We start from the raw sequence: 26,786 nt of genomic DNA on the forward strand, positions 1-26,786 counted from the left end.
CATTGTATTTAGCTAACGTCATTGTACTTAGCTAACGCCATTGTACTTAGCTAACGCCATTGAACTTAGCTAACACCATGGTACTTAGCTAACGTCATGGTACTTAGCTAACGCCATTGTACTTAGCTAACGCCATGGTACTTAGCTAACACCATGGTACTTAGCTAACACCATTGTACTTAGCTAACGCCATTGTATTTAGCTAACGCCATGGTACTTAGCTAACACCATTGTATTTAGCTAACGTCATTGTACTTAGCTAACGCCATTGTACTTAGCTAACGCCATGGTACTTAGCTAACGCCATGGTACTTAGCTAACGTCATTGTACTTAGCTAACACCATTGTATTTAGCTAACGTCATTGTACTTACCTAACGTCATTATATTTAGCTAATGTCACTGTACTTAGCTAACGCCATGGTACTTAGCTAACGTCATGGTACTTAGCTAACGTCATTGTACTTGGCTAACGTCATTGTACTTAGCTAACGCCATGGTACTTAGCTAACGCCATTGAACTTAGCTAACACCATGGTACTTAGCTAACGTCATGGTACTTAGCTAACGCCATTGTACTTAGCTAACGCCATGGTACTTAGCTAACACCATGGTACTTAGCTAACACCATTGTACTTAGCTAACGCCATTGTATTTAGCTAACGCCATGGTACTTAGCTAACACCATTGTATTTAGCTAACGTCATTGTACTTAGCTAACGCCATTGTACTTAGCTAACGCCATGGTACTTAGCTAACGCCATGGTACTTAGCTAACGTCATTGTACTTAGCTAACACCATTGTATTTAGCTAACGTCATTGTACTTACCTAACGTCATTGTACTTAGCTAACGCCATTGTACTTAGCTAACGTCATTGTACTTAGCTAACACCATTGTATTTAGCTAACGTCATTGTACTTACCTAACGTCATTGTACTTAGCTAACGCCATTGTACTTAGCTAACGTCATTGTACTTAGCTAACACCATTGTATTTAGCTAACGTCTTTGTACTTACCTAACGTCATTGTACTTAGCTAACGCCATTGTACTTAGCTAACGCCATTGTACTTAGCTAACACCATTGTATTTAGCTAACGTCATTGTACTTAGCTAACGCCATTGTACTTAGCTAACGGCATTGTATTTAGCTAACGTCATTGTACTTAGCTAACGCCATTGTACTTAGCTAATGCCATTGTACTTAGCTAACACCATTGTACTTAGCTAACACCATTGTATTTAGCTAACGCCATTGTACTTAGTCTTGTCTAAATAAGATGTAGGTACATACACAAGAACCTCCAAAACCTAGAACAGTTTTCTCTCTCAAATTCCTATAAAGTTCTAAAGCAACTGTAATATTTATTAACAATTATAAAAAATACTGTAAGTGTGCACGCTTGTGCAAACAGGTTATTTTTAAGAACAAGTTTTTATATTTATTTTTTTTTTCACCTTAAACATTTTTTTGCTTGTTTCGCATTTAGATTTTGCTTTTCATTACGCTGGTCATTATTTTGGTTTCATTTTCTACATCACAAAAACCTGCAATGTCAGCGGGGGTGTGTAGACTTTTCCTTATATCCACTGTAGTAGTCTTTACTTTTTTTTGGTTTTTTTTTTTTTTTAGTTTTTTTTTTGTGTTTGCTTTTAAACACAATTCATTTATTTATTTTTAATTTTTAAAAATATTTTTAATTTGTATGCGATTTCTACTCACGCGTTAATTTTTCACAAGTAGGACACATGGTTAAATTTTTCAGGTGTAATTTACTCCCATGAATCATTCTTTTCCCCGTGGGATCACATATTGTTCACCAGTTTATTTGAGATCAAACATCCAGGGCATGACATGTTAAAATACACCTTTGCATGTGATCACATTTTAATGTAATAACACATGAAGTGTATGTGATTATTCCGTTAATGTTAAATATAGACTTTCGAGCCACCGAGATGAGCTCATGTCTTGTCCTGTGTGTGTTAAAGATAACTGTGATCAGCTCTGGCCTGTGTGAAGGAGATGCTATCTCATGACAGCGTGTCAGTATGTGTGTGTGACTCAGATTTACCATAGAAAGGTTAGAGTTCGAAGGAGGAGGAGGTGGTAATGAAGTGTTGCTGGTGGTAGACGTCAAACCAGAGGTGTTACTGGGCAAACGGGTCAGTTCAGCTTTAGACTGGGAGGGTGGGGGGGCTGCGGGGGTAAAATGAGCTGTTGGGACAGGTAGAGATGGGTGGTGCTCGGGATCCTTTACAACCACCCTCTCAGAAGCAAACTTTTCCTCCGTGGCGTTCAGGTCGGCCACCAGATCAGCCATCAGAGCATCCAGATCATTATCCTCCAGTTCATTTAGAGATGCTGCGATGTTAGAGAGAGACTTTCATGAATAATGTAACGAAAACATTTCAAAGGCTTATCAAAATCCTCGTCAAGGCTGGTTGGTATAAATGACGGAGCAGTCATGATCTTTCCCGCTCTTTCGACGATGTCGAAATCAGATTGGTGTACTTCCTGTACACGTCAAGTATTGACGCAACGTGAAACACCTCTGACACTTAATCTCCATTTGACTCATTTTTATAAAGATAAACACATCATATGCGTCTTCATGATCGCAAAGAAGCTTTTTAAATACTATAGCAATTTTGGGGTGATATCAGAAGAAAAACTAAACACGTGTTGACCAATCAGAGCAAAGCCTCCATTATTCAAATAAGCTTCTTATAAATAAATAAATATTACTAGTTAAATGTGTGAAAAAGCAGACAATTTAAAGGACTGTAATTTTTTTTTAGTGGTTACAGCACAGTAAAATTCTTTTCTTCGCATACCCCAGCATGGCAGCAAGTTGGGGTCAGAGTGCAGGGTCAGTCATGATACAGCGCCCCCTGGAGCAGAGAGGGTTAAGGGTCTTGCTCAAGGGCCCAACAGTGGCAGCTTGGCAGTGCTGGGGCTTGAACCCCTGCCCTTCCGATCCGTACCCCAGAGCCTTAACCACCAAGCCACCACTGCCCTAATTGAACTCTAATATCTAATATAATTTAATTCATTATAACTTTAACATAATAGCTTATAGCTTATTAGTTTATTACAGAATCGATTCTTTCTTTTTTGATCCAGGAATTTCTGATCCCGATATCGGCCCAATATCTGATACCGGATATCAGATATCTAGCCCGCTTTATTAAGCTTAGTTTGTGCAAAGTCGCTCCTGCATCTGTTCAATAAACTTTTAATTCTGCTGCAGTGCAGCATCGCATCACATTTAATCATTTTTAAGGCTTCAGAGCGACGCAACAGTTAAATGATCGGGAGATTGTGAGGTCAAATCCTGAACTAGCTACAGCCGTTGGTCGCTGAGAGGCCGAGAAAGCAAAACTGCTGCTACTATCCCACCTGTCAATCACAGTGAGGCTAGCAAATCGTGTGTGTCTGTGAGCTCAAATATGCGGCAGCGGGCGGATAGTACTTTCCTCCGAGAGTGTTACTGTAACGCAGCAGTTTGAAAAGATGTAGTTAGCTGGGATCACTTGTCTTGAAGGAAGCCTGCATTAGCCTTCACTTTCCCCAGGTGGTATGATAGAGTAGAGCTTTCTGGTAGGTGGAAAATTGGCCAAGACGTAATTGGGAGAATGGGTACAAATCCAAAAATAAAAGAGCACCGAACACAATATTTGTATAAAGTCAAGATCAACCCTGGATATTAATGTAAGTTACATACCGTAAGCACTCATTTGTTCGGTCTGTCAAGTACTCAAGCTGTAAAAATGACCAAAATACACACTTCTATGTTCTATCGGCAGGTAGGAACTTTAGAGTGTCTTTCTGTAGACCTGCCAGTCATTTTGTGACTATCTCCAGGGTTTGGTCATGCAAAAAAGGGTATACAGGCCACATACAGCTCTTTAAAGTGAACAGAAAACACATTAAAACCACATTAAAAACTAGTCTTTCTTTCTTTTTTTCTGTCCGTCTGTCTTTCCCAGCTAAACACCCATGTGTTTTGATGCTAATCTGATTTTAACTGCTGTCTGCACAGTAGCCAGACATTCTCCATACGTCTCTTTGCCTGCACTCTATTTTAATTTACTGCAATTTTACAGCTAATTAACACCATGTTTTCCCAGCAAAGTTATAAACCTGAGGTACAGACACTCCCAGAGTAAGGAGAGTAAATACAGTATGTGTAAGGGAAAGAACAACGTTGCTTTACTCTAGACCAGAGTCACATGTCTTTTATTACCATTGAGATCTGTGAAGCCGATGGAGAAGTTGATTTCCTGGCTGGACTCGGAGGCGGGCTGATGATCTGGAACTTCAGCCGCCAGACTCTGAGGGAAAACAAATAAAATAAGGAACACGTTACCACAAACGTCTCTTATAAAGATATTTGTCTTCACGTTATTACTTTCAGCAGAGGAAGTTTTACTTCTGTATATGTAAAAGGTAGTTGTCGAGATTTTCCAACAGATGCAAGAGTGTGAACTGATGTATGTTTGGGCATTTAAAAAAAAAAGAAAAGAAAGAAGACATAATGAGGCCTGGATTCGGTTATGTATCACAGTTTGGTCAAACATGAGTGAAGGAGTGACTCTTCTTCCTATTTGACATCACTTCTGCTTTGTAGCAGACAAACATTTCTGAGTGCTGCATATAAATAGTTTTTTAATGACCTATAAACTCAGTACAAAGTGCACATGAAATGTGAAACATGCCAAAGGCTTAAAGGGCACCTATTATGGTTTTGAAACGTGTCTAATTTTGTTTTAAAGGACTCATACGATAGATTTACATGCATCCAAGATCAAAAAACACTTTAACGTGCTGATAATTTGAATTGCAGCGTTAACTTTTTTCCCCCCAGTGTCAAAAACGACTCGTTAAATGATCCGTTCTAAAGGATTCGTTCTAAACTCCTCCTCTCAGAGAGCATACTCTGCTCTGATTGGTCAGACGTCCCAGTCTGTCGTGATCGGTCTACCGCTGTCAGCGAGCAGCCGATGAAGACCAGAGGCGAGGCTTTGTGTTACAAACCTACGTAGGTTAGTACAGGAAGTAAAGTCTGGAATCACTAGCGACTCGTTTCAGCTGTTCAGAATCGATTCCTTCTTTTGGGAGTCGATAACTCCGTTTGTCGTGCGCTTTGATTTTTGAAACTTTGCAGACTTTTTTTACTTTCACAAACAGCTACATATATAACACTACATGTAAGGTAATATTTGGAAAAACCATAATAGGTACACTTTAAAGAAAACCACGTGTTATTTTGAATATGAAGGTTTATTACGGTTGGACTGTTACTGTTATACAGCTTTATCTTTGGTACATTTTTGGAGATAAATAAAAGAAAAAAAGGCATGTCCGATTGTGAGGAGAACTCTGTTTCTTTTCAGTGCATCAGATTATTTGGCTAGCTCACCAATAACCCACCACTAAGTGTCGACTCCTATTGGCTCCAAAATGACTCGTCGCCATTTTTCCCTAAACTGGACAGAGCTTGTGATATTTTTCTTTTCTTTTTCTTATTGATGAAAGATCATAATTTGATGATTGTTGTAATTTAAATTTGACTTTCAAGTCAATATGTACTTTATTTTCAAGCATACAGTACTAATAGTGCTTTCAATAAACTTAAAAACATTCAATATGTTTAGTTGTAAGTGTACTTCTTGTCATTTTGGTTTAAAAACAAGACAATGTTAATTTAAAATATTAGGCTTTAGCAGATTTCAGACAATGACACAATTAAGTGTTGAGATAGATATGATTAGTTTAGCACATGGCATAGCTATCCAGGCAAAAACCCATTTGCGCTTGCATTTACCCCTTCATTAGCACTGGAGCTTTGGAAATAAAACCATTTAGAGCTCTTTCTCTTCTATTTAAGTCCTGATATCTACTAAAGTCATGAGATCTCTCTATTGAGTTTTTATAACAGTTTAAAAACCCGTGGCTTTCAGTGTGTAATATCACATTCTCTGGATCCTGTGCTCATTCTTCACTCTGTGTGGTGGTCGCTCATGAACTCTGTAGACTGTAGGGTTCACAAAACTGTCAAATCCACTAACGATTCAATCTCTGGGTCGGATATTTAGCCAACTGTTACACATCAGCCAACAGACCCCAGAAAACCTGAGTTACTGAGCATATACGACAGTTATGGGTGTGTCAGCCTGGGAAATCCCTTCACACGGTGAAATTGTGAAGACACAGCGCCTACGTCTACATTTCTAAAGAATGAAATCTAATGAAATCTAAAGAATTGTAAGTTTACGATATGAAATGACATGACATGAGTCAGTCTCAGCGTTTAAGGCCAGGCTGAAAACATATTTGTTTACTCAAGCTTACCATGAATAAACTTTCTTTTACACAAAGCACACAATCTTATCCATTATGGGATAGTAAGAATACGTAACAATCTCTCCCTCTCTTTACTTCCCTCTCCCTCTCTCCTTCTGTCGTGTCACACATGATTTTATGGAGATGCCAGAGATCCCGACCCTTTCTGCTCTCCGGACCGGCCTGATCCATCCTGATGCCCTAACTCTGGATGGAGTTCTCATCAACTGTAGGCTACAGCCTGGAGATCGCTGAGGATGGTACCACTTGACGTACCATGGAAATGCTTTTGGACCTCAATTCCACATGGACATTCTCGCTGTGGTTGCTGGGACTACGGTTGCTGCGATTGCAATTACCACATGCAGATATGCACTCAGGTCTCCTTTAGTGAACAGAGGACTAGTTCAACAAACAGACTTCATATAAAAACCATAATGAACTTTCTTTTACTTTCACACTATGCGTTTTTACCCAGATGAGGACGGGTTCCCTTCTGAGTCTGGTTCCTCTCAAGGTTTCATAGCACGCTAGCCAACTCTCTTTGAACTGGTAAAAGACATCTTAAATACAGGTACAGTGTCCTCGACACTTATACACCAGTTAAAATGTTAATTTAGCTACGTATATTGAATCAACGAATGGTATTTTTTGTTGTTGTTGTTGTAAACAGCTCAATAATTTATGATCCAATTTTGCTATCACATAACGTTTTATTATTAAAGGGAACCCCGACTATGAATACTTACATAGCATATTAGATTAACGCTTACAACCGCTATATATATATATTTGATATACAAAACACTCTAGATGTCACAAAACCCTTTCGCTCGTAGGCCACCATTGCTGTGTACGTTGCAATGCATTCTGGGTAGTGACGTCAAATGTTTTGCGAATGGTATTGATTCTCCAGCGATCCTACAGTGATATAAACATGTCTTCCGTTCAGCATTTTGAATTTGAACCCGAACGTAACATAAGCGAGGAGGCTAACATGGAAAACATTTCTCAACATGTACAATGAAATGAAGACGATCTGAGAGGTGAGGAGGCGAGAGTGGGGCAAAAGCCATGGTGTCTGTGTAGCAACTGCATGTCTGTGCCAACCGAGAGCGAGAGTGTTTGTTGTAAAGAGCTCTGGAAAGAGTGCTGTAAAGACCTTCTGTCAGCAACTGTTCAAGGTAAGTATATAGACTAAAATATCATTTTATGATAAAACACATTCTAATATCAATCATTTTAGAGATTATCAGCCATCTCACCGTCGTTTACTTTATCCTGTTAAAATTCTGCCGGCCCGCCGGTGCATCGTCGCCATGTTATGAGCAAATCTATACGATGTCCACAGAGATATATCTTTGGAAAGCTAAGATTCTTGTGATTCCGTTGATATAAACCGGTTCAAGATACATTCACAACAGCAGCTACAATCGACGTCTCTGTCAGACCACCAACATACAAACAAACACTTACGAAACGGAGGTATCTCACTTCATATGAAACCTCGTGGTAATCCACAGTCTTGTCACACTGGCAAAGGTCCAAACAATCCAATTATGTACATATATTTAGTCCAGCTTTCAAAAGAGACCAAAACCATGCATGTGCTCCAAATGGTTCAAGAACAGCTTTCATTTTACTTTGGGTCTGCCTTGGATAGGCGTTTTAGGCGAATTTTACAGGAGCTTTACGTTATGAGAATATACAGGATAAGTCTTCGTAGTCGGGGTTCCTTTTAATATTTATTAAATTATTTTTTGCAGTTCTTTTTCATCATTGCTTCAATTGACCCATATTGTATATGTATACACCTCTTTTTCTGTTTTTAAAAAAATATATATTATAATTTTTTTTTTACATTGTTTAGATCAGTGAATTGTAACTAATCACAATGCCTTCTGGGTAAGTTCTGCTCCAGATGTTCACATCTAACAACTTTCACTTCTGATGATAAAGTGTCAAAGCAGATGGCAATGGAAAATCATCCAACAGGACACGGAGACGATAATTCGAGGATGAAGATGCACGACAAGCACAATTCCATATGTGGGTGTGTATTAGCTCACTTTCAGGTGCAAGTAGAATCGTGACTTGTGCGTAATGCTAAAAACACGACAGTGCTCTGGGAACGCGAGGTCTTTATGAAGCAAAGAATAAAGAAATGGTGAAGAAAACACGTCTTACCTGCGTGAGGAGATCCATCTCCTGCAGCATGTCCGTGAACATGGCGTCGATGTCGTCCATCTGGGAGAGAAAAGAAACCACAAACTGTGATGTTTTATCCATCAACAACATCTGGAGCAAAGACTAACTCAAAACTAAAGGCGAGAGAGTCGGATTATGAGCGTTATCCAAAGAAAGAAAAAATGACAAAATTATGTCATACCAATGCCAATAAATACTGATTTAAGTAAAAAAAAAAACAACAACAAACATAAACATAAACAGAAAACAAACGTACTTCTAATCACATCACAACCTCATATATTAACAGAAATCTCGAATACAGTTGAATGTATTGAATATTTCTCTTTATAAGATTATATTAATACAAGCATAAGGTTTTATTTTTAATAGGCTAATAATGGAATATTAATTGATGATTTTGTGTAATTCAAGTCATTTTTTTGCAGTGTTGGTCTCTGTGATGGACTGAACATGGACCGTGTGGATTATTTGGCTCATTAGGTTGTTTGTTTTTTAAAGTTACTGATCCATTAATGTTGAACATTCATGATAATGAACGTGTTAAACGTTAGTTAAGGAAACCTTAATGCAATGTTCTCGTAACTATAGTTTAACCCTGTGCAGTTTTATATCTGTTATTCATTAGTTTGTATAACATTCTCCGGTTCTCCAGATTTAAGTGCCTGTCAGATATCTGTGCTTCAAAGCAGAACAGAGCAGTTTCCATACAAGCGCATTCTCTATACTAGATACATACTAAATGTGGAGCCTAGAGCTAGAAATTGCACAACAACTGATGTGACGATAATGGCTTGGTTTGCATAACTCTTCCAGGCATGTATTCTTTGTCAGGGCTTGCAGTGTGTTGCAGAAACATCCGAAGGCTCAAAAATTGGAAAGAACCGAATACGAGCTTTAGAAGAAATTAGAAAGAATTAACACGGATAAGTTGATATTTTTAAAGAAATAGATTCCTCCTTCCGCTTTCCTTTAGTATTTTATACTGCGGCAAGCAGAAAAACAAGGGCAAAACCAGGTGGTCAAGCTGAAATCTATTATTAACGGTTTGCATTTCCTCCTGAGTGATGACACACGTCCTGTCTGTCTTCCTGAAGAAAGAATCCTGGGGCTAATCAGCGCTACTGGCATTTTCTTGAGAGCTTTTAGACACAAGTCAGCTGGAGATACATTACAGTGAGTTTTATACATAACCGCTGCCAGATAGAGTTTTATTTATGCAGTCCTCTACACTCCAGTCATCACAGATAGATAAGTATAATGGGGTGGAAAGTATGGGAGGGTGCAACATGAAGAGTGAAAACTTATACTCAGCGGATTCTTACCTTACAGCCAAGTCTAACGTCTAATATCCGATCGTGAAGACGAACGGATTTTGCTCTAATCTAGTTCAGAGACGAGTTTTGTCTCTGTATGATTAACTCTGTACACTGATCTAAGGGAACACGATACAACAGTCATATGTTTTAGCTTCAAGTGAAGATCAACATAACTCTAAGTCAATTTTCAGGCAAAAACAATCCTAATTGCATTTGAGATTTATATACTATTATGAAAATATATATATATGGATACGTTATATGGAATAAACAGATAATGGGTTCTATAAAGATACACAGAGGGGATGCACTTTCCGCCAAATTTTTGGACAGAATGGCCCAAAATACAAATAAATCTGCTTTTAGACTATTTACCAAAAGCTGCCGCTCCATGTATTTATCTCAGCTGGAGTCTGGGGTCAAATATTAACTCATACCTTCATTGCACATGAATTGTAAATGAATGTACTCCATCAGGATTAACAGAAAAGCTTCCTGGAAAATCATACGAGCATCGTAAGGACGTTCTGCTTAAAGGAGACACCGTAAGGGCGTCTCAGCTTTATGGTACATTCTGACAACTTTTCTGGAACGTAACAAACCCAAAACTGTCAAATTTGAATCTGATCAAATATTATTAGTTGGCTCTTGTGGTTTACTGTAAACAAAAGATAGATAGATGGAAAGCTTTTCCAGAAAGTTCCACAGGACGTCTAAAGTAACGTAGCTGAGGTTGAGGAACTATAGTAGTTCAAAAGGAGAATCAAGTTATATTCTGCAAATTGATATTTGTTTTAAGAGTTTGTCAATAAAAATAATAATAAAAAAAAGACTTCTTATTCCAGCAGATTTCCCCACCAGTGAAAAAAATAAAAATAAATAAATCTAGGCCACGCCCACATCTCGTTCAAATCCGTATACAGCTACAGACACAGATATAGATAGATAGATAGATAGATAGGTAGATAGATAGAGAGATAGATAGATATTTGCTAGATATATTATAGATATAGATAGATAGATACATTTAAGTAAGGAATAACAAATGACAGGCGGTGCAGTTATACGCAAAAAAAAATCCACACTCCCTCTAATAATCTGTTTATTATTAGTATTCGATTATTCAGAGTCTCCGCTGTACGAGTCCCTACGTATGAGCAGTTACTATAGAAACGATAACATATCAGAACGAGCGCATTAATACTCTATAAACCTGTCATTCATGTTACGGTCGGAACCACCGTCTGAGCTGTGCTGTTATACACTAATAGTGCACACCTTCTGACCAATCAGATTTGAGAGATCAACCACGCTGTAGTATAATGCGAGATAAATGTATGTGATGTATGTTGATATGGAGTTTTCTACGAGGACATTTTTTTTAAATGCTTTACTAAATGAAAAATTGTAATAGTTGGCAAATTGCCGCGCTATAAGAGGAATAAAACATTCAGTCGTGTTATGAGAAAATAATCAGTGTTGTGGTGGTAACAGTAACTCCGCCTTATCCTGGGTTATTCCTTACTCCACTTATAAATGTGCAAAGGTCTACGGTATATTTTTGTCTTGCCTTTCAATATTGTTTGCTCACATAGCAACTCTACACAGTGACGAGCTGAAATTAGGTCAGTCATTGCATGAGGCGCACATTTGCTCATCAGGTCTAAAAGCCTGTGCAGCAGAATGTATGAAGGGAAGGTGCTACACTAACACAATTCAGTGACTCATGGTACTGTAGAATTGATTGGTCTGCACACCAGGTCCTCTCACAAGAGGAAATAAAGTGTCAGTGATGGCCCACTTCCTGTTTAACCCACCATAGCCATGCCTTTGTTGATTATTTCCTTGCTTCCACAATGCTTCGGTTGTCTATTAAATCTGAACTTCCCTATATCAAATCTCATCTGGAAATGTAAAAACCACCGCCACATCACATCTCAGAGGAATCTGTATCTTCTCAAAAACCAGAAAATCGACCAATCAACCAAACAAATTAGCTTTATGGGTTTTTTTTTTCCAATACAGAAAAGAATGATCCAATTCTTACATTAAACAAGGAGGACATGGGGAAAATAGTTAAAAGATGTGGGAAAGACGCCATCGTTGGACCTGTATACGGATGTCATAGTTGCTGATGGTATGACATCAACTGATATGGCTGCCAGTCAGTGTAGAGACATACTCGGCCATGAGCATCTACAGGTTTTAGCTTCTTCTCACGATCTGAGAAGAAAAGTACAAGTTGATAGCAATCTGCAAGAAATATTAGCAGTTAGGATTTCGATCATCGGAGCCCATAATATCATACTGTATATCCTCATTCATCGACGCGGACGCTGCTGTTTCTCGCAGGTTGCCTTCCACTTGTTCTTTTCTTCTGGTCAAAACCAAAGGACTGTCAAATATATACACCTAAAATTTTGTATATATTCTAAAACATCGTATTCAGAGTCTAGTTTGTGTGTTAAAATAGATGTTTGTTTTTTTCTTCTTAAATGCGTTGCCAAGGTCATTTTTCCACTCTTTGCTTTCCATGCTTTGTTTCGGATGATACGTGGATGATACGTGGATTAAAAACACAACAGCAAATCAGAAAGCACAATAATAGTTTAGAAAACAAAACAGCTGGACATCACATGCTAGTTGCTGATTGGCCACAGCGCATGTGGGCGGCTGTGACTCAGGTGGTAGAGCGCGTTGGCGGTTCGATTCCCGGCCCACGTGACTCCGTATACCGAAGTGTCCTAAATTATCTTCTTAAATCTAGTGATGCTTTTAATCATGCTTGAGTTTATCAGGGGCATTCATACGATGATATCTTAGACGCTGTTAACTTTTCATGGCATTAATAGGGGTATATATGCTGAAAACATGCCTAAAGAAAGCTGAAGAACTAAACCTACTCGCTATAATAACACAAGTAACTTCACGTTAAATCATCGTCGTTCGACCAACTAGATTACAGACTGATGTGATTCTTTTTCCTTGTGGTAGTCATGTGATAAGTTGTGTCCAATCAGCAATAAGGATGCGATGTTCAGTAAGGTTAACATAAGGTGTTAACATTGATGCGTTCCTGAACTTGCTGATGTGTTTTTGGCTTAACTGCTGTGTTTTCAGGTGTGCGGTTATGCTTTTGGTTTTGTTGTGGTGTTTTCTGATTTGCTGTTGCGTTTTTGGTTTCTTAATGCGATTTGCACTTAGTATTTCAACGTCAGAACGTTACTCTTACACAGTCTACACAAAACCGTGTCGATCTATCCTTCTTTCTCTCGTTTTTGAAACTGACGTGAGACTGTTCTCAAACAGAGTGTGTTTGTATCAGCAGCACCTGTGTGTGCTATATTGTAACATAATTCTCTAGATTAAGCACTAGGGTGGAGCGTTAGTGGGTCTGACTAGAGGAAGTGGTTAGAGTGACTTCCTCTAACTCGATTTTGAAAGCATCAGTAAAGTTTCCAACAGGAAGCAGGCAGAAAATACTAAGTACTTCTGACATGTTGTATAAGCATATGAAATTTTAAAAAATCCTCTCTGAATAACTCAGTGCTCTCAGTTCTTCTTCAACACATCAAATGTACGCTGTTAATTGCTACGTATTCCAGTTTCATCACTTCAACACTGCATGTGCAGTTTGGTATTTGTGTTGCATAAGAGGTGGTTGAGTTTAATTTGATAAGCAGAACAAAGCTTTCTGTGTGAAGCTGGTTTTAGACTGTATGGTTACACTGGCCTGTTACGCCCTATGTTCTGTTTTCGACTTAGGAACCCTTTAGGAACTCTTTATACAATGGAAAACCTTTGTTGTAGGGTTCTTTTTTGTTGGGGGAACTCTTACAGGGTCTATGTAGAACCCTACAAAGAATGGTTAATTAGAGAGCTAGAACCATTCACCACCCAAAGAACCCTCAAACAACTACTTTTATAAAATGGAAACTTTTTGTTAGAGGTTTGTTTTTGAACCCTTAAGCCCTGTTTACACTAGTGCATTTCCGTTTTAAAACTAAAACGGATCTCGTCCACACTGGCGTTTCCGCTGTGTTTCAGGAACGATCTCCGTCCACACTACACGATCGAATATATATGTCACATGACCATTAATGCACACTGGGGAAACACATACAAGCGTAAACAGGAAGTTGTTTGCTAGTCATCAGCAGGCACAACAAACCAGCGTTGCATGTAGGGCTTACGCCGCTCGAAATGAGATTTGTTGGCGATCGCTCTAATCGTCGCTCGCCTCTTGCGCATGTAGGCAGCTGCAGTATTATAAAATAACAGAATTGAACTGCACACTGGCTGATAAGAATGACGACAAAGCCAGCAAAGCGTGCGGTGCAGTCTCCGTGTTGTTGTGTATACGGTCAATGTAGCGTGACGGTCATATGGTAGCGGATTGACGAATCAGGGAAGGATACGCAATGATCTAGAAGACCCGATCAGGGGGCGAATGTGGGCAAAGCCACGCCTTCGTTTTCAAAAGTCTTCATTTTGGTCTGTTTACACTGAAACGCGAGCTCTGAGTTTTCAAACTAAAATGGTGTCTTCGGCGTTTCCGAAAGTCTCCGTTTCCGAGGGTCAACTAGTGTGAACAGGGCCTTAAAGGGTCTATGTAGAACCCTGCGACAAACAAATTTACTTAAAGAAGGGGTTAAACATTAATCACCCAAATAAAAAATACCTTTTGTTGTAGGAGAACCCTGAAAGAGTCTATGTAGAACCCTACAGTGACTGCTTTCCGATTCCAAGCAGAGAGCCAGAACCATTAACCATCCAAAGAACCCTTGAGGAGCTCTTTCCAAAAGGATATCCCTTTGTTGTAGGGTTGTTGTTGTTGAACCCTTAAAGGGTCTATATAGACCCTAAAAAACTTATGTTGTAGGTGAACCCTGAAAGCATCTATGTAGAACCACACAATGAATGCTTTAAAAATTCAAAAAGGTTCTTTAGAGAGCTAGAAGCAAATAACCATCCAAAAAAAACCCCAAACACTTTAAGAGCTCTATTTTTCTAAAACCTTTTTGTACTTGTTGTTGGGGAACCCTTAAAGGGGCTATCTAGAAATCTACGACGAACAGTTTCCCTTTTAAAAAGGTTCTTTAAAAAAGCTAGGAAGGTCCAAAGAACCATGTTTTTCCAAAGGTAAAATCCTTTCTTTCTGGGTTGTTGTTGTTGTTGTTGGGGGAATCTTCAAATGAACAATGACAAATGCCTACAACAAATAGCTTTCTTTTAAGAAAAGGTTCTTTAGAGTGCTAGAAACATTAAAGCACCCAAACAACCAATTAGGAAAAAACCCTTTATTATGGGGTTTATGTTGTTATTGCTATGTCTGTGTAGGCTCTATGTAGAACCCTGCAACAAAGAGTTTCCCTTTGAGCAGGTCACATTATTTGTTCTAAGTCCTCCAATCTCAACTTACAATCAAAAGATTTTTTTCTGTGCCATCCTGATGAAAGTCTTACAATGTGAAGCTTAACGAAAGGCTACACTGAACACGTTGCAAAACAAAACTCCTTTTCTCACATACACAATGTTACTACTTGGGTAACACTGTGGTGCAATCATTTCCTCCAATCTGCATCTCTGTTTTCCTTTTTCTTTTCCTCTTTTTGGGCCCCAAATGAACATTCTGAATGTGACCCCAAGCCTTGACCACCCTACACTTTTTTTAAATTTTTTTTTTATTTAAATTCTAGATTTATAATGTAAGTTCACTGTAACATTGGACCATTTTAAGTTTCGTCACTTACGTGGGGACTGGTTTCTTCTTCTTGCATGACTTTACAAGTGTGTGCAGAAGCAGAGGCGACACAAGTGCCATTGTTCACATGCTCGCCTACATACTTTATGCAAATCTTGACGGTATATCAGAGTCAAAGCTTTTTCATGTTTAGCGATTTCATGCGCCATGACGTGAAACACTGCCGTCGTGCTGGTTATTGCCGTGATCTGCGTCTTAACCCGAAAACGCTGACCTCACATTCAGAAGTATTTGCTAGAAAATCCAGAAGACTGGTACACAAAACAGACCTTTTGGTAGATTTGAAGGTGACTTTAGAGGTTTTTAAAATTCAAACACTAACTGTAATAGGAAACCCAGTTACCGTTTGTACTCAGTAATGGTCTGAAAGTATAGAGGTATGCGATTTGAGACACAGGAGCTAGTTTGTATAGCGGAGGTAGATGGAGCTAGAAATTTGTCCATTTCTGTTGTTGAATTCCTATACTCCTAAAATAGCATGCATACTCTTCATTTAAATGGCTGGTGTATATGTGACCTCCAGTAACATCTCAAAGGAGAAGAACACAAAACCTATTTTCATATTCAGAGCGATATATCTAATGTAAATGTGTAAAATAAATGAAATAATTCAATTATATTAATAAAGAGGAGAGATGACTTTCTATCACAATGCTATTTGTAAATCAAACCACCCCCACGTAGGGGCGTGACCGCTAGTATAGGAACCCCTGAGCTAGGGTATATAATAAGGACATCTTTCATCATCTTTCAGCTCCGCAGCATGTGTGACTTCACAACATTAGAAGGTTTCGAACATTTGGATTGGATTTTGAGCTGCAGAGATCACTCAGCACACTATAATACACAGCCATGGCTTCAGACGACTGATGGGGTGCAAAAATATTTGAGTATTTGTACTATACTTAAATATTGTAGACTTTCAAAGTATGCCTTATAATGCTCGAATGTCTCTTCTTCTCTCATACAGCCAGTAACTGTGGACTTTATATGTCAGCAGAACAGGCTCGCGTGTATTTCATTTATATTTTGGTTTAAAGAATGTGATGGAGGAGGGGTACAGAAACAGAGAAGCGTGGCTGGTGGTCCATTCCATCACATCAGAATCATGTCGCCTGCTGAAGCGCTGTGGTTTGAGCTTACAGCCAGTGCGGTAGGTGTCGAGCAGATGGGCAGGGGTGGTGTGTATGATCTCTCATTTCGAAAGTGCTCATCATTAACAGCTACAGCTGATATGTTTAGACACGCTCGCACCACACCCCTAAATTAGACCAGCACACACACACTCTGCTTCAGACACACAGGAAATGAATCTGAAAAAGTAAATACACCAAACTGTCCGATCTACACAGCACAATGTGAGCAGAGTCTAGGGTCAAAAGGTTAAATTCACTGAAGAACTATTACTTATTCAAATAACCTTTTTTTTCTAAAAGGAAAATGCTTTTTTTTAGGGTTGTTGTTGTTGTTGTTTGTTGTCGATAGGGGAACCCTTAAAGGTTACATGTGGAACTCTACAACAGGAACTCTAAAAAAGGTTTTTAGAAAATGTTCTTTTGAGACACAGAACCAGTAACTGTCCAGAGAACACTTTAGCTAATCTTTATCCAACAGGGAAACCCTTTGGTGTATGGTTGTTGTTGTTGTTGTTGTTGTTGTTGTTGTTGTTGTTGGGTGGAACCCTTAAAGGTTGTAAGTAAAATCGTAAAACAGCAGGGGTTCCCTTTTAGAATAGGTTCTTTAGAAAGCTTGAACCTTTTACTATCCAAACCAGTGTTTCTATAAGATAAACCCTTTGTTGTTGAGAGAAACCCTTCTTTATAGGGTTGTTGTTGTTGTTGTTGTTGTTGTTGGAGGAACCCTTAAATGGTTTATGTAGAACCCTCCAACAATGGATTTTCCTTTTATAAAAGATTATTGCGAGAGATAGAAGCATTAATCACCCTGACAATCCTTTAGGAACTCTTTATAAAAGGTAAAACCTTTACTGTATGATTTTATCGTTGGGGGAATCTCTTAAATAGTCTATGTAGAAAATGACAAAAAAGGGTTTTGCTTTTCTTTAAATAGCTAGAGCCGTTAACTTTCCAAATAACAGTTTAGAAACTCTTTTTTTTTTCTAAGCAGGAAACCATTTGTTGTAGAGATCTTGAAGGGTTTAACCAGTGACAATAACAACACTACCACAAAGGGTTTCCCTTTTAGATCACGTTCTTTAGAGAACTAGAGCCATGAATCACTGAAAGAACCCTTTAAAGATCTGGATAGTTAATGTCATGTGTAACTTTCATAAAGTCCCACCAGATTTATAAAAGTTTCAGTAACACTGATATTCTTTGTACTTGCGTGTGTATGTTAATAAATGCCGATTAGCCATAAATTACCCGGCACAGCTGATTTACATCTAGCCATACCCACAAAAGTCCATAAAAGGCAAAGCTCTCAAAGCTGAAAATGACCATATACACATATACCCCCGCGTCCTCCTTTTACACCGAGGCATTACTTTTGTCCTACTTGAAGATCTAACCTTATTTGTCACAATTTATGGATTTGCTTCGGAATTTGGCAAATAATTACTGAATGCTGCTTAACTGCTGTAGGGTTCGACATGGAATATTTAAAGAGTGGGAACCAGGGAAGCTCTAGGGCTCTCTATTTAATCCCCTCCCCCCCTTTACATTTTATAAAAGTGGTGAAACATTGTTGTTAAGTGTATGGCAGCATGGAATCTCTGCCACGTTCACTTAAAACTTAAAACAATAACTTTTCATCAGAGTAAATGAGGTTCCAGGTGGCAGACAGGGTCCCGCTTCAAACTCCAAGGCCATTCTAAACATTCTAATCATCTCGTCTTCAGCTAAAACATGTCACATGTGCATTTATGTACAGTATCTCACAAAAGTGAGTACACCCCTCACATGTTTGTAAATATTTGATGATATCTTTTCATGTGACGACACTGAAGAAATGACACTTTGCTACAATGTAAAGTAGTGAGTGTACAGCTTGTGTAACAGTGTAAATTTGCTGTCCCTTCAAAATAACTCGACACACAGCCATTAATGTCTAAACCGCTGGCAACAAAAGTGAGTACACCCCTAAGTGAAAATGTCCAAATTGGGCCCAAAGTGTCAATATTTTGTGTGGCCACCATTATTTTCCAGCACTGCCTTAACCCTCTTGGGGTTGGAGTTCACCAGAGCTTCACAGGTTCCACTGGAGTCCTCTTCCACTCCTCCATGACGACATCACGGAGCTGGTGGATGTTAGAGACCTTGTGCTCCTCCACCTTCTGTTTGAGGATGCCCCACAGATGCTCAATAGGGTTTAGGTCTGGAGACATGCTTGGCCAGTCCATCACCTTCACCCTCAGCTTCTTTAGCAAGGCAGTGGTCGTCTTGGAGGTGTGTTTGGGGTCGTTATCGTGCTGGAATACTGCATACTGATCATGCTCTGCTTCAGTATGTCACAGTACATGTTGGCTTTCATGGTTCCCTCAATAAACTGTAGCTCCCCAGTGCCGGCAGCACTCATGCAGCCCCAGACCATGACACTCCCACCACCATGCCTGACTGTAGGCAAGACACACTTGTCTTTGTACTCCTCACCTGGTTGCCGCCACACACGCTTGACACCATCTGAACCAAATAAGTTTATCTTGGTCTCATCAGACCACAGGACATGGTTCCAGTAATCCATGTCCTTAGTCTGCTTGTCTTCAGCAAACTGTTTGTGGGCTTTCTTGTGCACCATCTTTAGAAGAGGCTTCCTTCTGGGACGACAGCCATGCAGACCAATTTGATGCAGTGTGCGGCGTATGGTCTGAGCACTGACAGGCTGACCCCCCACCCCTTCAACCTCTGCAGCAATGCTGGCAGCACTCATACGTCTATTTCCCAAACACAACCTCTGGATATGACGCTGAGCACGTGCACTCAACTTCTTTGGTGGACAATGGCGAGGCCTGTTCTGAGTGGAACCTGTCCTGTTAAACCGCTGTATGGTCTTGGCCACCGTGCTGCAGCTCAGTGTCAGGGTCTTGGCAATCTTCTTATAGCCTAGGCCATCTTTACGTAGAGCAACAATTCTTCTTTTCAGATCCTCAGAGAGTTCTTTGCCAGGAGGTGGCATGTTGAACTTCCAGTGACCAGTATGAGGGAGTGTGAGTGCGATGACACCAAATTTAACACACCTGCTCCCCATTCACACCTGAGACCTTGTAACACTAACAAGTCACATGACACCGGGGAGGGAACATGGCTAATTGGGCCCAACTTGGACATTTTCACTTAGGGGTGTACACACTTTTGTTGGCAGCGGTTTAGACATTAATGTCTGTGTGTTGAGTTATTTTGAGGGGACAGCAAATTTACACTGTTACACAAGCTGTACACTCACTACTTTACATTGTAGCAAAGTGTCATTTCTTCAGTGTTGTCACATGAAAATATATAATCAAATATTTACAAAAATGTGAGGGGTGTACTCACTTTTGTGAGATACTGTATGTTTCCTTCATACAGACAAGACTTTAAGACATGCTAGCATGTAGCCTTTGTGTTTCTTCATACTGGTGTGAAGCCATGCTGGGTGTGGTGGCAACAGAGAAGTGTTTTTTATTCTTGTTTAATGATGGTGATACAGTAGCTTAGGGTGAACAGCCCACCTCTGGTGAGCAGGCAACATTTTCAGATTTTTAAAAAATATATATTTAAAAAGAAATCCTTATTCAACATGGCTTATCCGACATCATTCATATTTATGATTATTTGTTATTCATGGGATATTTATCATTAAAGCCGGGTGCACACTGTGCGATTATTAATAGTCCTTTGCGACTGTTGCTTGTCAGACTGTACGAACATGATCCCAACAGTCAAGACGTGAAAAACTGACGTACGCAAGAAGGCTCGTATGGAGTAGGTGAAGCCACACTACAGGACTGTGCCTGAAATCTTCTGACACTTCCAGAATTTAATCAGCTGCCAGGAAACATGTCAAACTAGCGCTCAAAGACAACAGATTTTGGCCTAGGATTATAGGAATCGTTTAGGATTCACAAAATTTTTCTCAGACGGACAGATCGTGGCCAAAATTGCACAGTGTGAACCTGTCTTTAAATCCAGTCCCACTCATAGTCACATGACCTGCAGTCCTGCCTTGATATTTATTACATATTACATATATTTATTATAATAACAACCCTATTTACACTGCACAACTATATACACACACAGTAGATCCCAGATCTATTATCATAATAACAACCCTATATACACTGCACAACTATACAAACAAAGTAGATCCCAGATCAGTTATTACAACAACCCTATATACACTGCACAACTATATACACACACAGCAGATCCCAGATCAGTTATTACAATAACAACCCTATATACACTGCACAACTATATACACACACAGCAGATCCCAGATCAGTTATTACAACAACCCTATATACACTGCACAACTATACAAACACAGTAGATCCCAGATCAGTTATTACAACAACCCTATATACACTGCACAACTATATACACACACAGCAGATCCCAGATCAGTTATTACAACAACAACCCTATATACACTGCACAACTATATATACACACAGCAGATCCCAGATCAGTTTTTACAACAACAACCCTATATACACTGCACAACTATATACGCACACAGCAGATCCCAGATCAGTTATTACAACAACAACCCTATATACACTGCACAACTATATACGCACACAGCAGATCCCAGATCAGTTATTACAACAACAACCCTATATACACTGCACAACTATATACACACACAGCAGATCCAAGATCAGTTATTACAACAACAACCCTATATACACTGCACAACTATATACACACACAGCAGATCCCAAATCAGTTATTACAACAACAACCCTATATACACTGCACAACTATATACACACAGCAGATCCCAGATCAGTTATTACAACAACAACCCTATATACACTGCACAACTATATACGCACACAGCAGATCCCAGATCAGTTATTACAACAACAACCCTATATACACTGCACAACTATATACACACACAGCAGATCCCAGATCAGTTATTACAACAACAACCCTATATACACTGCACAACTATATACACACACAGCAGATCCCAAATCAGTTATTACAACAACAACCCTATATACACTGCACAACTATATACACACAGCAGATCCCAGATCAGTTATTACAACAACAACCCTATATACACTGCACAACTATATACACACAGCAGATCCCAGATCAGTTATTACAACAACAACCCTATATACACTGCACAACTATATACACACACAGCAGATCCCAAATCAGTTATTACAACAACAACCCTATATACACTGCACAACTATATACACACAGCAGATCCCAGATCAGTTATTACAATAATAACCCTATATACACTACACAACCATATACATACAGAAGATCCCAGATCAGTTATTATAATAGCAACCCTATATACACTGCATGACTATACACAAAAATTACATCCCAGATCAGTTATTACAATAACAACCCTATATACACTGCACAAATATATACACACACAGTAGATCCCAAATCAGTTATTACAGTAACAGCCCTATATACACTGTACAACTATATACACACAACAGATCCCTGATCGATTATTACAGTTACACACACACTCATTCTTTAAACAGCTGCTTTTACATGCCAACATACACAATAGAACTATACACCCCCCCCCCACAACACCTATTGTATATACACACAGCAGATTCTAGATCACACACTCTCTCTCACACACACACACACACACACACACACACACACACACACACACGCACACACACACATGCCTACCATGCATACACACTCATATACACAACAGATCCCAGATCAGATATTACAATAACACACATGTCTGCATGTGTGTGTGCATAAGTGTGTGTGTGTCTGTGTGGTATAATTATTAAAATCTCTCTCTCTCTCTGTCTGGCTCTCTCTCTCTCTCTCTCTCTCTCTCTCTCTCTCTCACACACACACACACACACACACACACACACACACACACATACAGTATGTACAGTGGTTCCTAGATCAGATATTACAGTCACACACACATCTATATACAGACAGAAGTTCATTCACACTGGTCTGACAAACTACCATCCTATATATTATAATTTATTATTACTTATTATCTTTCTTTCTTTCAAAAACAACAACTACATCACAGCCAGTTGAGAAATCTGGGTGGAGAAATCTCCAGAACCCGACTCAGCCTACTAAGTCAACATCTTTTCCGATGAAAGAAAAGTTGGACTTTGAAACAGGTGCGTGAATAAGAAACCTCCCTCAGGTAGTGAGAAAACCTGATTACGGACGTGAACAGAGAGAACGCTTGTGAATACCGTTACACCGAGCGCTACACCTATCACACCCATCTATTACAGAAAAAACGGGCAGATCTTACCTTTGACGTGATCCTGGACTCAGTCACTAAACAAGAGTCTCATAGATGAATGATTTCTTCGGAGATACAGTGTTTTCTGCTTTTCTTCTGTTTTCGCTCACCTCGTGGTGAACACCCGCTCAGGCAGATGGGTGCGCGGAGCTTGAGGGCGGCTGCAGGGCTGACTCACTGTCAGTTTACTAACTTCCTGCTGTATGCGGAAGCTCAGGTCCAGACCTGCTCAGTGCATTCCACTGTGAGGGAAAGATCACACACACACACACACACACACACACACACACACACACACACACACATCCTGCTCAGCTATGCACCAAAAGGACAGTCTGTAGGTCTACCTGGTAAAGTGTGTCATCCTTATGAATGTATAACAGTGTTTAATAATCACTTGGCGATATAATTATTATTACTTAAACACTTTGTATCATATGGGTATATTTATAACAGTTTAGTTGGACCCGAGGCTGAAATTCGACATGAACACTCATGGATTGTGTGTGTGGGTGTGTGAAGACGTGTACTGAAAATAGAAATGTGAACACACAGGGGTGGAAAAAGTACTCAGTAGAAATAGGAAGAATTGAGTCAAAGTTTTTTTTAGTTTTTTTTTTTAAAAAAGAGTCTAAATGTAAAAAGTGAATTATCTCTTGGAGACGATTTGATCTGATCGGACGTAATCCATCATGGTCTCACAAAATTTGATTAGTAGTGATAGTGTGCTTCCATGAAGAAGCACTAATTTGCATAAACATGAGTCTCTTAAGATAAAAAAAAAAAAGGAGTTACAAGGAATTCTTGATTAAAGCAGGTTGCTCAGATTATAGACATGTCTGACGGGCCAAAGGAAAAAAAAAAAATCCCCTTTTGTGTATTTTTAATTGTGCATCAACAATACGGAGGCGTCTATAAGATAGTCTGAATAAAATATGTCCGTGATCGTTATTGATATGGTAGCGTGAGTTACAGGGGTATAAAGAGAAGAGCAGGGCCACTGGAAGTGAAATCCATGTCTATTTCCACGTAGTATTCATTACTGTGCAAATGAGTCACTACTCTGTAGAGGATTCGCTTCAGATCGGGTGTTTTAGCCGAAACGGTTTTTCGATCTGCGTCTTCATAGAGCGCAGGAAAACACATGGAATTAGACGGTGTCATCCCGTTTGAAATCTGTTTTCCAGGCTGACCTGTGAACTCCCTGTCGGAATGAGTATGAGCAAACTGGGAAAACACCGACATGATTCATCTCATTTCAGAAGCATCACACGGCTCGTGATCTGTACTACAGTCAGAGTAATGTGAATGGATTGCTCATGGTTAGATGGTTAAAGAACAACAGCACACTTAAAAAAATATGTCTATCGGTAGTATGAAGCTGAAAGGGCTGAAAGTTTTAAAAGCTTGAGCGTGGTCTCATTTGCATGATGCTCGCCTTCTTCATTATTCTTATGAATAGTCTGAGATTTAGCATGTTTTTGGACAGGAGTGGAAACTGGAGAACCTGGATGAAACCCACACGGACATACAGTGAAAAAAAAAAAAAAAAAAAAAAAGCGTTTTAATGAATTACAATTTTTTAGTGTCAAGTAATTGTACAAATTTACTCCATTGTTGTTGTTGTTGTTTTTTTAAAAGTTATATTAGCTTAATTATATCACGTAGACTTTACTTCACGTGAGTAGTTCCAGCGCCATCTAATCATGTCCCATTTACGGGAATAAATTGCGAACCGTGACGAGTAAAGTTAACTTAATCTAGACGCATTACACCAGAAAAATAATCAGTAAAATTTCCTATTAAAAATTTGAATTATTGGCATTTGCTTTTACTTTTTAAGGTAATTTAAGGTAAAATCTATTTGATTTAAATGGTTACATTTTACACAGATTAAACAATCAAGAAAAACTTTGTTCTATTATGTACATTTTATTTATTTCAAGCAAGAGACCTTGATTTTCGCTATTATCATTATTTAACCGATTGAGAAGGACATTTTCACTGAAATACTTTTCAAAACACAGTAGCCCTAGATCTTCAGACCAACACGAGCAAGAAATACAGAAAACAGCCCTTCTACGACACTCGAATTTTAAATCATTTGAAAGTTCTCAGATCATATGCAAATCCAGTTCATAAGCCACGCCCCCCACAGCAGGATCAATATGCCGAGGTGGAGAAAACGTCCGCTCTCATGGCAAACGACGTCATGCGTGCGCAGTGGAAACCTCGAGCATCTCAGGCTTTATTATATAGGATTGAAACATTTAAAACCTTTTTAAATCGCTTATTATTTCCTTGACCCAAAATCATATTTAAATTGAATAGCCGAGCAAAATTTCATCATGTGCACTATACTAAAGGTCAAATTAAATTTTTTCAGTGTGGGAAGAACATGCAAAACTCCACAGAACCAACAAACAAACAAACAAACAAACTGAGTTCAGGATCAAACCGGGGACCCGAGAACTGAGAGTCACATTAATGGTGTCTTTGGTTTGTTCTTTTGGGGAAAATCTTAAACGTTCAATGTAGAACCTTATAACAGTGGGTTCTAGAAAGAGCCATTTCAGACATCAATCTAAATTAAAACCCTTAAGAAAGCATTTTGGTGCTAAATTAATTTAATAAAGATGTCATATAAATGTGTTCGCTTAATCACACATGTTTCTGTCGCGGCACTTCACGGTAGCAGGATCGTAGGCTCGCTAGTGTGTTTTTAAAAAATCATTAAACACTTAAAAGTCATTAGACTCAAACGGACCGTATATAGAGCGTCAAATTAAGTAAAAAATCGCTAATGTAAGTAATCATGTGAGAGCTACAACCACGATAACAAGCTGCTTATATTTCTAGACGAAACTGGCTGAGAGAAACGTTCTTCTGTTCCAGTGCACTGGAAGGATTTAGGGATTGAGACAGCCCTTAAAAATGGCCGACTCCCTGATCAGTGCCCTTACTACTGAACTAAGGAGCTGATTGAGACGAACCCTTAGTTTAAGAATACTGGACAATTGGGTAAGCCTAAAAGACCATGTTGTGTATTCTAGCCTCTTAAAGTCCTGTAAAATTAGCCTAAAATGCCTGTGCAAGGCATACTCAAAGTAAAATTAAAGCTGTTCTTGAACTATTTAGAGTACATGCACGGTCTCTTTTGAAAGGTGATGCACTGAAGTTCTGAAGTCAGAAACACTGAAGTTAGAAACACTGTTATAGAAGGGTTTTTTTCTGCCTGTTATTATTATTATTATTATTATTTGCATTCAGATGCCTGCAGATGATTACAGCTGGGAGATATTAACTGGAAAACACAATTGTACCACAGCATGAAGCCTTTTCTAGTCCAAGTTCAAATTTGATCCATCCATCCATCCATCTTCTACCGCTTACTCCTTTTCAGGGTCACGGGGAACCTGGAGCCTATCCCAGGGAGCATCGGGCACAAGGCGGGGTACACCTTGGACAGGGTGCCAGTCCATCGCAGGGCACAATCGCATACACACTCACACACCCATTCATACACTACGGACACTTTAGACACGCCGATCAGACTACCATGCATGTCTTTGGACTGGGGGAGGAAACCGGAGTACCCGGAGGAAACCCCCACAGCATGGGAAGAACATGCAAACTCGAACCCCGGACCCTGGAGGTGTGAAGCGAACGTGCTAACCACTTAGC

At 39.3% G+C, this 26,786-nt stretch overlaps 1 protein-coding gene across 1 annotated transcript in view; it reads right to left on the reverse strand.

Annotated features, from left to right (window-relative positions):
- Window positions 1–23,305, reverse strand: part of apbb1ip (amyloid beta (A4) precursor protein-binding, family B, member 1 interacting protein) — a 46,667-nt gene extending 23,362 nt beyond the window's left edge. The window contains exons 1-4 of the mRNA XM_053637010.1: window positions 23,112–23,305; window positions 8,538–8,597; window positions 4,252–4,339; window positions 2,077–2,366 (exon numbers count right to left, since the gene is read on the reverse strand). Coding sequence (XP_053492985.1) covers window positions 2,077–2,366; window positions 4,252–4,339; window positions 8,538–8,597 — 438 coding nt within the window. The 5' untranslated portion in view covers window positions 23,112–23,305. The remainder of the gene's footprint in view (window positions 1–2,076; window positions 2,367–4,251; window positions 4,340–8,537; window positions 8,598–23,111) is intronic.
- Window positions 23,306–26,786: the final 3,481 nt, after the last annotated feature.

This window comes from Ictalurus furcatus, chromosome 1 (genome assembly GCF_023375685.1).
Source record: "Ictalurus furcatus strain D&B chromosome 1, Billie_1.0, whole genome shotgun sequence".
In the NCBI taxonomy this organism is placed as follows: Eukaryota; Metazoa; Chordata; class Actinopteri; order Siluriformes; family Ictaluridae; genus Ictalurus; species Ictalurus furcatus.